General features: G+C 39.7%; 1 protein-coding gene across 1 annotated transcript in view; it reads right to left on the bottom strand.

The window, feature by feature from the left end:
- Nucleotides 1–414: 414 nt before the first annotated feature.
- Nucleotides 415–18,481, bottom strand: part of LOC124613170 — a 157,284-nt gene continuing 139,217 nt past the window's right edge. The window contains exon 7 of the mRNA XM_047141798.1: nucleotides 415–2,519. Coding sequence (XP_046997754.1) covers nucleotides 1,012–2,519 — 1,508 coding nt within the window. The 3' untranslated portion in view covers nucleotides 415–1,011. The remainder of the gene's footprint in view (nucleotides 2,520–18,481) is intronic.

Here is an 18,481-nt window from a genome sequence, read left to right as displayed (position 1 = left end):
GCGAGAATGCGTCCAAAACAATTTGTTTCGACAAGTAAGAGAGAGAAATTAAGTAACTGAAGACTACATATGTATTTATGATTGAAACTGGTCGAAGTTTATTTTATTCGATGAATGTTTAATGCATATATATCCTTCAGAATGTTAATGCTTGCTTCACTGTGGAATCATACGTGATTCAGCCTGGTTCGCTTCCACTGTCAGTGTTCTTCTGTGATCCAAGATGTGTGAAAATGAGCTGCACCTGGCACCTACAGCGTGATGTATGACGATGGCGAGTGAGGCTACATCTCCCATTTTGCCATTGCATCAAATATGACAGCCCTTTCTTGTTACATGTCATGACAGTCGGAGTATCTAAAAATCAAATCTACTTAGTATCGTTTATTGCAGAGTGTTCAGTAGGACTCGACATCAGATATACATAGACACCTGTTTCATCTGCGTAGGTCAGTCAGTCAGTTTGTATTTGAACAAATGGACCATCGTTTACTGACTACAAATCTCACTAAACTGTACATACTGTACACATACAGTTTAACTCCTGGAAAAAGAAGTCCTCTTTTAGTTGAGCACAGGCACATGCTTTTCCTTCGTCAGTATTGTTTGTATACATTCTCTTCTAAATAACGTTCATCCTTGTATAAAGCTAGCACACAGGAAATACATTCATTTGTAACGTCTTCTATGGTACCTTTACTCGTCAGTCGCTCAACACCCCATCTCAAAAATGCCTTTACTCCAATCTTGTGTAGCACCGTTGCTTAAAATTTGCGTTCACTTCAAGCTACATTTCACACCTGTAATTAATTATTAGTGTCCTTTACTATACGTAGTTAGGCTACCTTGTAGAAATAACCACGTGGTTGAAAATGATGAACAGATTTCAAAAGTGAGTCACTGTTTTAACATATCAGTCACAGCTAATTTTGTCTCGTAAGGTAGATTCTATCTTTATAACTAACAGAAACTGTACGGTCTACAATGGAAACAGTGTTCTGAGAATAACACTCAAGGACATGACAACGAGGATTCTGCAAATGTACAGTGAACAGCGGCTCTCCTTTCCAGATTTCTCTCAGCTGCCGAACACAACTCTTGCCTCGGACAGACAGTATCTGGTTTCCACCATACTAGCAAGGTCGTCTTCAGCAAAGGGAGTGTTGATTCGTTACAAATGAAAAAAACGAATAGCAGAGGTCCCTGAGCCATCGTAGCTATATGAACGTAGTACACGAACTGTGCAATACCTTGCACTTGGTGGAAACCAATTCTAACGATTATACCTATGCCACTTAAGAAGACTGTCTTAACTGACAGGAAAACAATTTGTTTCTTTGAGCCAAATTTGTCTTTACTAGAAATTTTGAGTCGCCGCATGGCGTTCCGATTACGTAGGTACATGTATCCCACCAATCCGAGGAGAACCAAATTGAGAGTTATCGAGACTGAAATCCCTACGAGGAATAGTATCCGACTGTGGATCAGGTAATACTTGCTCGTATTTTCCAAAGAAATACTTGCCGCACATAGTATGCTCCACGGTGCTAGTGCATACAGCGCCTGACGACGGAATATCTTGCTTGCTTCAGCAGGTAGAAGATCATTAGGAAGCCTGAGATGGCGAATGCATGCGTACATTTGGTAGCAGAATGAGTTTAGCCACATACAGCTGAGAAGTGTGAGGGCACTATCAATCTGCACCGCTGTAGATAAGTTGGGGACACCTGACATACGATACACGACCTCAGAACCCAAGACCTGGATTATACCTGTGATCTGGAAGGACAAGAATATCTTTCCAGGCAAATTGCGTAGCTGGGGAAGGTACATGTATACCCCAGCAGTGAGAGAACGGAAAAGAATATTTAGAGCTATAAATGAAATTTCTAAAGGTTTTAAGCGATCGATTCTAAAATCCTTGTATTTCAAGGTAGCATTGCTTAATCTGGCTTTGTAGGTCAGTGCTCTTTCAGTTGGCTTTACATACCCTTTCAAGGGAGTGATCGACGATCCTCCCATCTTACCTGAATGTAACCCATCTGGGCGTAAACTGACACCACATACCTCGACTTGCTTATGGAAGGAAAAATCGCGACACTTCAATAACAGAATAGCTCTGGAAACAGAGCAGATGGCATATGTAACGTTCAATTCCGGACAGGATTTGTGGTCAGGACTACCGAAGAAGCACCGAGCATCATCCACAGACTGTATCATACTAAAGGAGACGTCCTGACAAACGCTGAACGAGTTGACACTCATCCAGGCCAACAGGCAAAGATTGACGCTCGCCCTCTGCGTGTAGGCCAGGTAGCTGGTGACGGGTATGTGGGGTAGCCTCTGCACCATGTCATCCCACAGCTGGACGCGGCACTGCTCGCGCTGCTCGATCGTCTCCGGTGGCAGGTCTTCCAGCGGACACGTGGGGTGGTCCAGGGCGTCGGCCAACAACTGCAGGCAGCCAGTGTCCACGGAAAGCGTAGCGTTGCTTCTGTCCTTCAGCTGCCACTCCTCGTCTGCAAAACAATCACAGCAAGTATGTGCTGTTCTATGAACGGTAGCTGAAATAAGAGTCTCCTCTGCATGATAAAATTAGGTGCTGTTTTGCTATATCATCGATGATCAATAGTTAGAATACCTAACAACCAACAAATATCTGGAGGTAATTACCCGAAATTAAGTAGGGCGGAATCTGTTCTGAAAGACAGATATTAGAGATTCATTGCATAAATGTTACGCAAGTCTATTTCATCTACAGGGTATCCGAAAAGTCCCCATCTCTCACTTGGGGTTGTAGAACTGAGGAAATAATTTTTTTTTTTTTACATCGCTGCCTTGGAGTTGACAAAAAGATTTGTCATTATCGTATTATTTTGTTTCATATTTCATTGTTTCAACTGTGACTCCTGGCGATGAATTTACTGTCTAAATGAGCGATTAGAGGCGCATGTGTGGCTTCACGAAATCCATAGACAGAGCAAGTATTGAGAGTGATAATAAGAACATTTGCGATGGTCCACCTTGTAAATTAACCCTGCTAGATTGAGAGAAATGTGCTGTTTTACCCGGCAATGTCAAAGGCAGGCCGCGTAGTCGACGTAAGAAAACGCGAGAGGAAGCGTGTGCAGTCGACCGTCAAAGAATTGAGCAGTCTCCAGTCAAACATATTTGCAAATTGGTTACAAATTAATCTTCGTACATTTATCGAAGGAAAATACAAAATTTTGAGCTTTCGCAGCCGGTGGATGAATGTGTGACGCTGCAGCGCAATTTCACCGCGCAGCTGGTGAGGATACTACAACAGAGTATAAAGGTTTTGCGAATGTCATTCCGTGTACTCAGTTGGACGGTAACAACGCCTCGCTACAGTAACGTGAACAATACGTGCAGATGTCAGCATATGAGAGGGGACGCGTAGTTGGGTTCAAAGAATTGCTAGACATTTGAATAAGAGCGTGCCGCTATGCGATGATGTTGGCAGGAATGGGTGAACCACAGCCGATCACAGCGACAGAAAGGAAGCTGTCGGCCTAGAGGGACGACAAACGTGAGGACCGAGCGAAAGTCAGTGAGGCTATCAAAACCCCGGACTCATCATTATTATCGATCCGTCGTGCCGCTGGTGCTTGAGTGACAAGGATCGTTAACAGATGTTCTCTGTACACCGAGAAGCTCGTTTGCAGCAGTATAGGGCACATTCGGCCTGGAATCTCTTTCATGGGCTAGAATTGTCTTCAGTGATGACTCCCACTAAGAAATGAGCACGATGACCTGCGAAGATGTATCTGGAGCATTCCCTGACAACAGTGGATTACCAACCTAACTGTCGCCTGCCATACGGCACGAAAGCCAGGAGTGATGGTCTGGGGTGCCATTTCATTTCATACCAGGACCCCTTTGGTTGTCACTGAGAGAGACTCAAATTCGGGACGACGACGGTTCGAATCAGCTTTCGACCACCCAGATTTAGGTTTACAGTGATTTCCCTACATCGTTCCAGGCAAATGCCGTGAAGATTCGTTTGACAGGGCAATGCCGATTTCCTCGCCGCTGCTGAAACTTTCCGAGCTTATGCTCCGTCTGTAATGATCTCGATGTCGAGCGGCGTAAAATCCGAACTTTCCTTCCTTTTCCCTTTGGTTGTCATCCAAGACACCCGAATAACACGGCGGTACTTTAACGATATTCTACCCCCGGTTTTGTTGCCCTTCACGCCAGGTCATTCTGGACTCATATTTCAGCAAGGCAGTGAGTGTCACCACGCACACGGCGGCAGCGACAGTTTCTACCGCTTGTCTTCGTGCTTGTCAAATCCTACCTTGGCCAGCAAGGTCGTTGAATTTCTCCCAACTGAGAATGTTTGGAGCCTTATGGGCAGGGCCCTCATGGAGCACGGGATTTTGATGATCTAATGCGCAAATTGGACAAAATTTGGCATGATATCCCTTTGTCTCTCAGGAGCATATCCAACAACTTTGTAAATCAACGACAAGTTGAATAAGTGCTTGCAAATGCGCCAGAGGTGCATAAATGTGTTATTGACTATCCAACTTGTGAAGCTCGTTCTCTTGAATAAATCAGCCAATTTTTCAGAAATTGTAATCATTTATTTGTCTGGAGATTTACATCATATCTACTGATTTCCGTTCCATTCGGATAATTCCTTCGTGGGGCGTCTTTATTTTTGTTTGATCGTAAGTCACATTATGTGGTACAACATCGCAAGACTAATGAAAAATCACGTAAGAGTGTAGGCGAAGCCTTTGGAAGCATAACTCCCGTGATGATTCATAAGATGTGAAGGGAGATATGGAGACACTGATGTTCTGTGTAAGGCACGATGGTCCATATACAGATCCACTTGATATATATATTTTTTTCTATCTGCATACTCCATTAAAGAATACACTGTTTTGAGCTTGGGGCAAGGGGACATTCTGAAAGTATGTATGAAAAGGACACATTCTGAAATACCGTATCGTCTTCCTGACAAACCAGTTTTGTTAGCCTAAAGACCTTATCAAGTTTATTTAAGAGAAGTGGCAGAACAGGTTCATCATTACTTCGTTTAGTTAGAGAGAGACAGCTAAGGAAAAAAATTAACAAACTCCAGCAGATGGTTTACAAAGAATCTTAAATCACACTGATTGGTTTATTCTTAACATTCTGTGGATATAACTCCCAAAATACCAGCAGAAATGTAAGACCACTACACAATATTTTTGGGGGACCAGCTATGAAGCTGTAAGTAGGCTGTTTAGGTTTTTTATTGGTAAAGCTACGTAGCGCTCTGTATGAAAATCACTGACTGTGCTGTGTGCAGTCTGTGGCTGGTTGGCATTGTTAGAATATTCGCCATTGTAGTGTTGGGCAGCTGGATGTTAACAGCGCGAAGCGTTGCGCAGTTGAAGGTGAGCCGCCAGCAGTGGTGGATGTGGGGAGAGAGATGGCGGAGTTTTGAGAGCGGATGATCTGGACATGTGTCCATCAGAGACAGTAAATTTGTAAGACTGGATGTCATGAACTGCTATATATTATGAACTTTGAACACTATTAAGGTAAATACATTGTTTGTTCTCTATCAAAATCTTTCATTTGCTAACTATGCCTATCAGTAGTTAGTGCCTTCTGTAGTTTGAATCTTTTATTTAGCTGGCAGTAGTGGCGCTCGCTGTATTGCAGTAGTTCGAGTAACGAAGAGTGTTGTGAGGTAAGTGATTTGTCAAAGGTATAGTTTAATGCTATTCAGGGCCATTCTTTTGTAGGGATTATTGAAAGTCAGATTGCGTTGCGCTAAAAATGTTGTGTGTCAGCTTAGTGATGATCAAAATAAGTAATGAGAGAAATGTCTCAGTACGTTCAGTTCTGCTCAGCTGTTTGAAAATCAAATAACGTAAGGGGTTTACCAGAACAGTCATTCATTAATTTTTCTAAGGGGACGTTTCAAAGCTTAAGGTCTGTGACAGTGATGTAGGTGAAGATAGTGTGACGATTATGGCTGAAGAAGTTGTAGGGTCAGATGTAGATGGCTACAAGCCTTACAGTCATATTCTTGAGGCAAACTGAAAGGGTGAAGTACTGGAAAGGCACAGGCAGTCAATGCAACCCTAACTCAGGCTAACATGGTAGGAATGTCTGTGCTTCATATGGTGTATGTTGACAAATAACGCATTGGTGACATGCTGATATAACACATGCATGGAGAGCATTTTGTTGGTGTTGAGAGAACAGATATTATAGATGGGATGTTGTGCTGCTAGTATGCCATAATGTATTTAGTGACGAAACAGGGTTAGGTAAATGTTTTAAAGTAGTATTTTGGGCTAGCTGAAGATGATGTAGGATTAGTTTTGAGTGTACATGACTTATACATTAAGATGGAAGTTGACTGGGGCTGGTATTGTTGTATGTAGTATGATATGTGGACGTGCAAGGGTATTGGATGTAGTGGAAAGCAGTGGTTCTACAATTAATCTCTTTGAGGTGTAGATAGAAAGCATGAAGTTGTTGGGATAAACAGACGGTAAGTTTGGTTTAGTATATGACGCCTTTACTTTGCATTTATGGATATATACGAGTTGGGGTGACTGTAGGTGATGCAGGTGAGTCAGGATTGTACGCTTTGGCACTGTTTATGGTAGTGGTTTTGTTTGTATTGCGGATGGGTCGGAAGGATCTTGCAATTTTGTGTCAGATAGTCACTGTACTGGAAACATTTCTGACACCTGTAGACCGGTGGTTAGGATTTGTATGATTCTACACGATGGCAGCGATAGTGGATCACTGCTTCATTAATAATACGACCATCTATTGTAACATGGATTTGGTAAAAATATGGCTGCCGAGTATCGGCAGCCATATTGTTATTACAATTACATATTGTTGTTAATAGACACAATGGAACAAAATCTTCAGAAGTTAGACACCACGTTTGAACAAACACGTGAAGATTTAACTACTGAGTTACATAATGATGTAAAACCTAAGTTAGTGAGCATTTTCAACCTATTATTTCGCGGCATGAAAATGCATTTCAGAATCACGATACAACCATAAAAGAACGGCAAACTATTGTTCATGAAAATCACGAGACCTTGCGGGCTAAAATTGACTCAGTTGCATCTACCGATTCGGTTTCACTACTTGCAAAAACTCAGGAAAACTTAAAGGACACAGTAGATACTCCGAAAATTAGTTCAGAAAGACACATGGAGGAAATTAGTTCATTATCAGAGAAAGTAGTCGAACTTTCGGATCAGCTAAATAATTTATCTACGAAGGTAGATGATAATCTGAATGACACAAGACCGGTAGTCTTTAATGATACAGAAGAGTACGAACAAATTAGGAAATTCAAACAAAATCAGAATCAAATTAATACGCAACACCACAGAGAAATCTGGGAAGTACAACATCAGTTGACACAGGTTATACAAGAATTACATATTTCAGAGGACACTCGCCCTCCAATACGGGGAGAGCGACATAGAAATACGAAACAGCCACAAAATAATAACACAGGGCAGTTCGGAAATTATGGAAGAAATTGGCAAGGTACACTGAATTTTGAGATGGAACCGCCGAAACGCAGTAACAATGACCGATTTGCGACTCGCCGACATGATGATTTTGACTATAAGCTGTTTATTACTACACGTAAATTCAAAGCATGGCTTCATCAATTCTCTCATTGTTTTCCTCCCAACTGGTCATTAGAGCACAGATTAGAATTTATGTGTGGCTATTTAGAGAATGAACCAGCTGTAAGAATGCGATCGGTCATTCACGATTGTCACAGTGAAGGAGAATTTTACCACGCTTGCCTCTCAGCATATTGGTCTCTAGCTACACAAGACCGAGTAAAACATAGCATCATGGTGATGAAACATTTCGAACAATCTGAATTTTCCAGTCTTGTGAAATATTTTGAAGACATGTTGCACAAGAATCAGTACCTGTCAAACCCATACAGCCTCTCAGAACTCATCCCCATTTGCTTAATCAAATTACCTGAACATTTACGACGTATTATTTTGGCAGAACGTTGCAAAGACGACATTGAAGCTTTTCAGGGACTCTTACAAGAACTGGAAATTGACACTGACAATCGCGGAACGCGAAAACAGGAGCACAACAATTACAGTTCACATGCATCACAATTCCGTGACGACAGAAATAATAACTGGACACGACAAGGCTATTCTTACAACGCAAATCGTGAACAAAACAGACACCACCCATATGACAACCACTGGGAGAGTAATAGTTACAGAGAAAGATCGCATTTCCATAGTAATGAACATAACAGAGACAATCATAGAAACAGACAATATGGCAACCAGAACTATTATTATCACGGTAGACAGAATAACTTCAGATGCAACGGTCCACTGTGCAGTGATAATTCAGGGAGTAATTCTCCACCACTTAACCGACAAGAAAGAAACTACAGGAACTACCGACATGACGACAGACGATATAATCATAACGACAGACCTGAATTTCATCAGAACTGGCGGGATTCAAACAGGGCTGGGCTCTCTCGGCAAGGTGAATTTGTATAAGTTGGGTCTACTAATCCCAATAACGATGCGCGCCAACAAAGAGACAGACAGTGACTCACACCACAGGCAGCCACGTGCGCCGGCTGGCTCAGAGAAAAATAACATAGACGATAACCTTGAGAAAAATTTTAGCATTCTTTACCGATGTATACTGCATGACAATTGCATTGAAGTTGACACTCTGCATACTAGGAAGAGTAGAGGATTACACCACATTTCACATGTAAAACCGTTTATTGAAAGATAATCAGCATTTTAACTTAGTCTTTGGCATAAAATTTTTCACTTCACGCTACTAGTACGCATTGTCACACTTAGAAACTGTTATTACGCAACAATGTTTTGAAGTTAACTATCCAGTCTAGAACCTAGGGAACATATTTAGACAGTAATTGCCACTGCATTGTGATAGTGAACAGGCGACACAGTGTTATTGTGTGTGTACATTCTTGCTTGTTGGTTGTACGATTACGTAATGACTATAAGGCTCACATACTTAGAACATATGCTGATACTGTAATGAGATTTTAATGCAACATTCTGGTTTACTTGAAAAGACATTCCTTATTTGAAGTAGTTTCTGTGAGATTAAAGATGACCTAGTATTTGGTTTCTTTGACAGCTACACGATTATACCACGACGCTACTAGTGTGTGACACAATTTATATTATTGCTTTTGTGCTGTATCTGTTTTATATCGGCACAGTTTTTCTGAATTCTTCTGGAAAGTAAAACAGGTTTTAGTAGTAACTTTGTGGTATAGCTACAGTGAGACACCCTTTTCCGCAGCACAAGAATACATTACATTACAGTACTTACTTCATCGCGGCAATAAGCGTAACAACTACGATATCTATACGCATAGCAATTCACTTTGTTTATTATGAGGTAAGTACATTGACTTCTAGGGAACTTTGCTTATGGACGACGATGATTACGACACTTGGCACATTTTTTACCCTTAAGTAATGACAGAGATTGTCTTACAACAAGGCGCACAGTTTAGCGCTACATTACATGTATTTGAGTGATTGATTTTGTACTTAAAACATGAATGTTTAAAGATTTTTGAATCACAATGAAAATTTTCTGTGATACGTTTCATTCCATTTCTGTAATCTGTAACACCTGAGGGTATTATTACATTAATCCTCATGGGGGTAGACGCTTACTTTTTGTACCATGTGTGTGGCAAACACAAGGACCCTAGCTAATATGGTATTTGCTCATACAACTTTACACATCAGTACCATATTTCTCTAACACAGAATTACACAGCTATCTGATTATTTAACAGAGAAACAAACATTTTTTTTTACTATGTCAGTGACACATGTTTACGCAATTACACAGTTCGATAACTTCACACTTATGAAATTGTATTTTGTCTGTACTTTGTGAACTGTTCATATTTTTTTCGAACCATTGTGATATTATGAGAGCTTTGAATGATGTATTTGGTATGGGATCATGATTTTTAAAGTACGTTTGAGGTAGATGAAACTATTGAATTTTTCTTAGGTCTTGAAATTATTGAAAGAAGCTGTGACGATTTTGAAATGTGATTGATCTGTTATGATGTTATTTTTATGATGACGATGTGTATTATGCTGTTGAGGTATGTTTATGATCAATAAGATGATGCTACCATATATGAGGAATGTGATTACATGTTTATATGCATATGAATATAAGTTAGGGACTCTGGTTTGTGAAAAAGGATGTTGTAAACCAAGAATCGTACTTTAAAAGTTATGAAATGTGTGTAAATGCGTGAGTGTATCACAATGAGGCGAAAATTTTTTGGACACTGTTGTATTTACAGTATTTTGTTTCTACACATTTGTAACGCAAATTCTCGCCCTGTGAAATTTTTATATGAGACTGTCACTGTAGCGGAAACTGCTGTCGTAAATATTAAGAAAGGTAAGTGACATTGACGTAATGGGTTTTGGGCGCCCAGCTGAGAGATAGACGTCTGACAAAAGAAAGCCATTAGGTGGAGAAAAAAAAAAGAGGCCATTATCCTCGCTATTGACATTTCTTTGTCGAAAGCATCGCAAATACGACACGCTCAAACTTGAAAACATATGATTACACTGTGGAGCTCTTAATTTATGATATTTACTAAAATAGCTAATGAAACGATGAGAAACATTTCACGGCTATTGTCTTGCTAGTTGAGAGATTTTTTACTGCATTATGAAATGCCATATGGCTTGCTTTATGTATTTATTTACTCATTTTGTTTAATATCTAGTTTCTAGCTGCACTGCAGCATTGGTTAAAATAAAATTTAATAGATGTACTAATATAGTTATTTTATGCCTACAGATCAAGTAAATAATAATTTTATGATCTACTTCCAAGAAAATGAGGGAACATAAATAGACATTTCCCTTCACAGGAATTGCATAAATAATTTTTTTTACGATTTGGTAACTTGTCTGCTAGAGAAAGTTCTCGTGATGCATCACTCTAGTTTTAAGATGTGACATTTTTACTGTAATATTGTTTCTGCTTGAGCTTTGTCATGTTTAGGTATAAGTTATTGCATTTGCTGCTGCTGCTTGCCAGACATAGTGCTATTAAATTTCACTTTATATTACTCTGTTAAGCCTGTTTTACTACTGATTTATTTTTCTTTTTGCTGCACATTGGCTCATATTAGTGATAATTTGCTCTGCTAATTTAGATATACTGCTGCTATCTTTGCCAATTTGCTTTTTTTTGTCATTGCTGTTTGTGTTAATTGTTTTGTACTGCTGCATTGCCTCATCCCTTAGTATATATATCTGAGCTCAGTAGATTTAAGTTAGCTTAAGAGGGGGCAGACTATATAAGAAACTAACTATGGAGAATGGGGAAAGAATGCATTGAGAAGTTATATGAAAACGATTTGGGCCAAAATGAGTATTGTACACTGAGAAATAATTGTTTTGAAAGAAATATGAATAGAATACAGAAAGCTGGTATAGATAAGACTTTTTGGGAATAATGATGAACAAAGGGAGATCTCCAAGAAGTAAAGAAAGTTTTGTTTGCAAAATACTGCAGTAAAATAAACCCTGTCCTTTCCTTTTGTATTATACCGCTATGTGTTTGTGTACCCTTGTGTATTTGTGTTCTTCCTGTCTTTATATGTTTATCTGATAACACTTATGTTGTAGAGTTTTTCTAATACTCAGCTACATTCGCTATGATGAGGAATACTGTTATCCTCAAATATAATTTGCATTAATAATATGTTATTTACTTTGTAAAGATGTTTAGACATTATTTATTCTCTTCTGTTTCAATGCTCTTGCGTAAAATTAATGTTTCGAAAACTGTTCTCATTATTTTATTTATTTTCTTATGTCATAATTCCTGTAACACTGATGGACATGTTTATTTCTATTCTTTTGTAAAGTCTGTATTACTACAAATGTTATCTGTACTATTATGTTCTTTAATGATGTATTTTGTACCTTTGTAATTGTATTGTTATGATGTAAATTTATAATTGTATAGACACCAGTTCTTCAAATTAAGTTTCATTTCAGTGCACACGTTTGTTGGTCATAGTACACACAGAATGTGCGAGAAAAAAAGGGGGACTGGTAGCATTTGCATGTGTGTTGATAATTCAGCAAGGGACTGGTTAACAGCATTGCTGGTTCTAAGGACAATTCCAAAAACAAGTGGTGGTTATGGACTTGATATATTGTCCGCAAGACTCTTCGATGGTGATTGTGCACCTGCACAGTCGCAACAGATGGCTGCTGGCTGTCTCTACAAGGACTACAGTGGGTCTCCATCTTTGATGGCCCACCAATACCATTATTTCTACAAGGACTGCAGGGGGTCTGCACCTTTGATGACCCACCAAAACAATTATTTCTACAAGGACTGCAGTGGGTCTGCATCTTTGACGGCCCACCAATACCATTATTTCTACAAGGACTGCAGTGGGTCTGCACCCCCCCCCCCCCCCCCCCCGCCACACCTGGCAGGCATAGCCAGTGTCTCCACGCGCTGGCCAGGGTGGCGAGGATTTGAACTAATTCAGTTGGAGCGCAGACGTCGTGGTGACTGCACTGCGATATCAAAGATGTGTGTGCTGACTGTGTTGGAGAACAAGTGATGACCGTACTGCTTGAAATAAAGTATTCAGTCCCTTCCCCCTGCAAAATCAAAGGACGTGAATTACGTCACTATAAGTGCAGTTTATTATTTGACGCGATTATGATAGGCTACCAGTGAAAAAAGATAAGTGATGGAGAAAGCTCGTACATGTGATCAATTATGGTGTTGGGGATTTGACCTTTGATAGATTTTTGTTATAGATGTAAGGAGAATGGGTTTCTCACCGAGAAAATCGGACATCTTGAATAAATAATAAATGATAATAATACATAGAAGTACAGTTTTGGAGAGAATATCGTGTTGGAATTTGAATTTGGCGCAATTTTCTAGTGGAGGTAGGCCTATAATAATAACTGATAATGAATGATAATAAATGATAATAAATGACAATGAATGATAATGAATATTAATAAATGATAATCAATAATAATAAACAAAAGTAAGGTTTTGCAGCCATTATCGTGTAGGAATTTGAATTGGGAGGGAGTTTTCTAGTGGAGGCAGGTCAATAATAATAAATAATAATAAATGATAATAAATAATAATGAATGTTAATAAATGATAGTGCATGATAATGAATGATAATGAATGATGATGAATGTTAATGAATGATAATCAATAATAATAAAGAAAAGTACGGTTTTTTGCATGCATTATCCTGTTGGATTCAAACTTCCCACCATATTTTCTTGTGGACGCTTAGGGTAGTGGACATAGCACAATAGGGCTATTTTCCCGCCAAAATTCAAACTTCCCGCCATTTTTTCTGAAGGTTAGGTTGGTGGACATAGCACAATTTGCCATATTTTCCCGCCAAAATCCGCCATCTTTGGATGATGTCATGCGATGTTGCCAAGTCTACATGCCGCCATCTTGGATGACGTCATCGCCGCCATCTTGAATAAATTTGGCAACAATGCAGCGTTGCCTGCTACATACTTCGTCCCCCTACTGCTGCAGTCATGAACTGTACGGCTGGTCCTGGCGGAGGTTCGAGTCCTCCCTTGGGCATGGGAGTGTGTGTTTGTCCTTAGGATAATTTAGGTTAAGTAGTATGTAAGCTTAGGGACTGATGACCTTAGCAGATAAGTCCCATAAGATTTCACACACATTTACACACAAACTTGCTTCTCTCAAATTCTGTGGCTCTGTGTCGGGCAAGATAAGCCGCCTGTTGGAAAGACACAATATCAAATCAATCTTCAGGCCTCCAACGAAAATCCGTCAATTACTTAGACCGTTTAAAGACGCAGTAGGTCTCGGAACACCTGGAGTCTACGAAATACCTTGTGAGTGTGGCCAGAAGTACATTGGACAAACAGTGCGCACTGTGGACCAACCCAGGAAAGAACATGAGAGGTATTATCGCCTACGCTATCCAGAGAAATTTGCGTTAGCTGAGCAGGCATTAGAAAACGGTCACCACATAAAATTTGATGATACCTCTGTCGTGGCTTGCACTAACGGCTTCTGGGATAGTTTAATAAAGGAAGCTATTGAAATAAAAATTACCGCAAACACCCTGAATAGAGACGGTGGCTTGCAGCTCAGTGCTGCGTGGGATCCAGCGATTGCGCGATTGAAGAGGGAACATCGAACGCCCCTCAAAACATGCGCATAAATGGCAATGACACGGGCACCAGTGACGTCACAGCCGGCAGCTAGCGTATATAAGGGCGCATCAACAGCCCACTGGCAATCATTCACTTGGCAATGGCCAAGGAGTGCTTGGCCGAAAGCTCGTGTAGTTTTAAGCAATTGACGCAGTTGGAAACCCAAGAACATTTTACTCTATACACATATTGTTTCATAACACTTCACTCACTACACACACACACACACACACACACACACACACACACACACACACACTAGTGATCTCAGAGCCATTCTCTGTAGCACAATTTCCCATTTGGTAACCTGAAAAACTGTCAGTATCCCTCCTTAATGAGTGAGATGTTGAGCACAGAAAGAGGAAGAGGTGTTAGTATTGTGCTATGCATAACTTGGGGGTAAATATTTCTAGAAAGGAAAAAAGAAGGAAAACAACATAAAGTGAAAGTGTTATGTGAATGTTGGATATTTTATAATCATTATTATTATTATTTATTTGTATAACATTTTTTTTTATCAAACCCCTATTCTGTTTTAGCTAAGTAATTCTTCAATGTATAAAATGTATTGCATACTAGGTACTTTTTAGCTGTCTTTTTAAATAAGTTATTTTTGCAATTTCTTTAATCTCTTTTGGTAATCTATTGTACAGTTTTATTCCTTGGTAGAAAATGCTGTTTTGAGTTTTATGTTTATTTTTTCTTGGTAAATGTAACTTGAATGTATCTCTTGTTGCATGGTCATAGACAGAGCTGTTTGTGCAGTAATTATCAATGTTATTTTTGATGTTTAAAACTGACTTGTAAATGTATTCACATGGAGCAGTTACAATCTCCAGTGTTTTGAACAGATCTTTACAATGAGCTCGACAAATATTTTTGGTTATTATTCTTATGGCACTTTTCTGGAATCTGAAAATTGTGTCCATATACTGTGCATTTGTTCCCCGAAAAAGAATACCATATCTAAGAATTGATTGTACATATGAATATTATGTAACTAAAAGACACTGCATGTTACACACTGAAGATAGGATTCTAAAAGCATAACATGCTGATGACATTCTGCTGCAAGTACCTTTGTGTGTTCACGCCACTTCAACTGAGAATCAATATTGATTCCTAGAAATTTTGCATTTGTTACACAGTCTATAGAGGTGTCATCTACAGTTAATTTAACATTGTCATTTTTCCTCTTGAAACTGAAATTCACGGAGTTGCTGGAAAAAATTGAACACTATGATATCAGGCGAATTGCAAACAATGGGACTGCTACACTCCTAACCAATCAGATGCAGAGAGTCAGCATGAAATACACTAACAGACAAACCAACTCAATAACCGAAATCCTATTGGGTAATAAAACTGTAAAGCAAGGTGAACCACAGGGATCAGTACTGGGACCTCTACGTTTCCTCCTGTATGTTAATGACATGAGCCTGAATGTAGATGCACACAAAACAATAATATTTGCTGACAACACTGCGAGGTGCCGGGGCTAGCAGTGTATTTAACACTAAATTCGTCTAGAATCTTCATACATAAATGATGCTCTAAGCCCCCCCCCCTCCCCTATTCTAACTCCGACTTTTACTGTTGCACTTGTATTAAAAAGAAACGCGAACTGTCTGTAATCGACCCTGCAAGTGGAGTAGAAAAGAGTTTGCATCTGCAATAATTTAACTTGATAAATAAGTTAAATAAAGGAAAGTTTCATGATCGTAGTGAGAAATGAAAGCGTTGCTCTACCAATTAACAGAATGAAAGTTCTGTCCAAAATAACAATTTGATTTAATATAACTAAACTCAAAATAATAAACAAAACACACGAAACATTTACAATACATCAAATTGGATACTCAAATAAATGCTGTGAAGGTTAAGTTGTCCATAAACTAGATTGTGACATTTAAGACAAAGTGGTATGTGGAGCCAATTCCTTGCAACTCAAATCTTAAGAGAAACACACAGCCAACCCAACATTAATTGCTGCTACAGTAGTGAGAACTCAGACAATGAACATCCAAGACAGAAGAAAGTTAGAAAAGACGAACAGGCCCGCTCTGCTGAGCTCTGATTATCACCTAGCAAAATTGCCTGCTTTGCTGGTGCTGCGGACGTACATTACCAAGCTGTCTTCTTCACTGCAAGGACACGATCTGGCGTACTGGAGGCGATGGCTGGTTGCTTCGACATCCCGTCGTGGTGATGATAATGTCTCGAGTATAGCCCGAAAGAAATTGTTCTGGTCTGGTTGTTCCAGACTAAAGACTTCCTAGCAATACAAATGACCCTATGAGGGAGACGAAGAAGACCCGCCACACAGTCACTGACAGTACAATGATTGATTTTAACAAGCGAAGTCACACAGTAGCTCCGATACAGTCAACTTTAGCCAAAACTGCTCGAGACAGACAACATAGGCCGCTTGTATGCAGAACGCTCAATTGCCAACTGTACTCGGAAAGTTACGTTTAAGTCGAAACTTCAGCCACTTTGTCAAACAGTTTCAATTAAATAAAAGTATATTTGACAGCCAACGGAAGGCAGGCTGTCCAGAGCAGCGAGAGCTCAGACTTGTAACCTACTCCGACTCTCTCAAGAGGACCCGTACAAGCCGAACACAGAACAATCCTGTCCCCACGACAGTGTCCATGGTTAAACGTTCCAATCAGCAACTCCAAAACCGGCGGAAAATGGAGATTCATGGCGCCAATTTTGCTACGTCACGGAGCTATGCCCTGAACAAGCTAATCACAGTTACGATTTTGCAGAAAATGCGAGAATTTGCCCACCAAGACTGCCTGGGAACACAAGTCATTCCCACGCCTCGCTGGTAGCCCGCCAGAAACTGTTTTCACTAAGTTTCTGCAAAGTAACGAAATCTCTAGCCCAGCCGCTCCTTCTGGGCCCTTTCGGCGTGTCGCTCCCGCTCTTATGACAATGTCGGCGTCCACTCGACTCCCTCACACCTGTCCGCTTAACACTTTCAAGCTCAGCAGAACTCGCCTGTCACCGGACCACCCGGGTGACGAGAGATGCTGCGTGGGAAGCCCCCGTGTGAAGGAATAGCAACTTTTCGCCGCATGCAATTGGAGAGGAAAATCGAATTACTCAGACTAAGATAGAAATATGAGAGGGGCTCATGCCACCTCTCAACACAACTGTACTCCTCAAAGGGAAGAATTCAGAGGCTGTGCAAAATGCTGTGAACTTGGCAACTGAACAACTCAGCAACTGGGCTAAAATCAACAAATTAACTATCAACACAAAAAAGACAGCTTCCATGAACTTTCACACAAGACAAAATGCAAATTCATTTCAGTCACTTGCCACTGTAAATAACCATCCAATAGATATGGACACTGTTTTCAAATTCCTACGTGTGATGGTTCAAGGTAACCTGAAATGGAATACACATACAGGAAAAGTAAATGCCAGAATTAGTACTGACTGTTATGCATTGAGTGTGCTGAAATCATGTGCTAGTCTGAAAACATTAAGCAGTGCATACTACACTTACATACAAGCCCACCTAAAATATGATGTGATATTCTGGGGAAACTTTCCAACTGCTCTGAGCACATTCGAAATCCAGAAGAGAGAAATGAGGATTATTAATGGGAACAAACCCAGAGACTCCTGCAAACTCATTTTCAGAAAGTTGGAAATCCTTACACTGCCTTGCCTATACATTCTTGACACTCTAAAATTTTTCAGAAACCACATAGTGCCAACTGAGTCCAGAGTAGTAAAAAATAATGAAATACATAAACACAATACCAGGAAAAACCCAAATTTGCATGTTTTACGTACAAACACTCAACTGTGTAAAAACGGAGCTTTCCACATGGGCCTCCAACTGTTCAACAATCTTCCCACTAGTATTATGTCCATAGAAGACAAAATAAAATTTAGCAAAATCGTGAAGTCATATTTGTTGTGTCTCTGTTTTTACTCTATAAATTAATACTTAGAACAGTAATCTTGCTATTTATGTTAAATTGAAAACATTGAGCAATTGGAGTGAAGTAAACTTAACCAATCTTTGCAATATAATATTTTAGTATACTATATGTTAATATATGTTAAAAATGTTGACTGATATTTTCCGACATCTGCAACACACTGTGAACCAACAGATCACATGGAATAAGTAAATAAATATAAAT

Source organism: Schistocerca americana, chromosome 4, assembly GCF_021461395.2.
Source record: "Schistocerca americana isolate TAMUIC-IGC-003095 chromosome 4, iqSchAmer2.1, whole genome shotgun sequence".
Classification (NCBI taxonomy): domain Eukaryota; kingdom Metazoa; phylum Arthropoda; class Insecta; order Orthoptera; family Acrididae; genus Schistocerca; species Schistocerca americana.
Note: the sequence above shows the minus strand (reverse complement) of the source record. Positions and strands in the feature narration are given on the sequence as shown.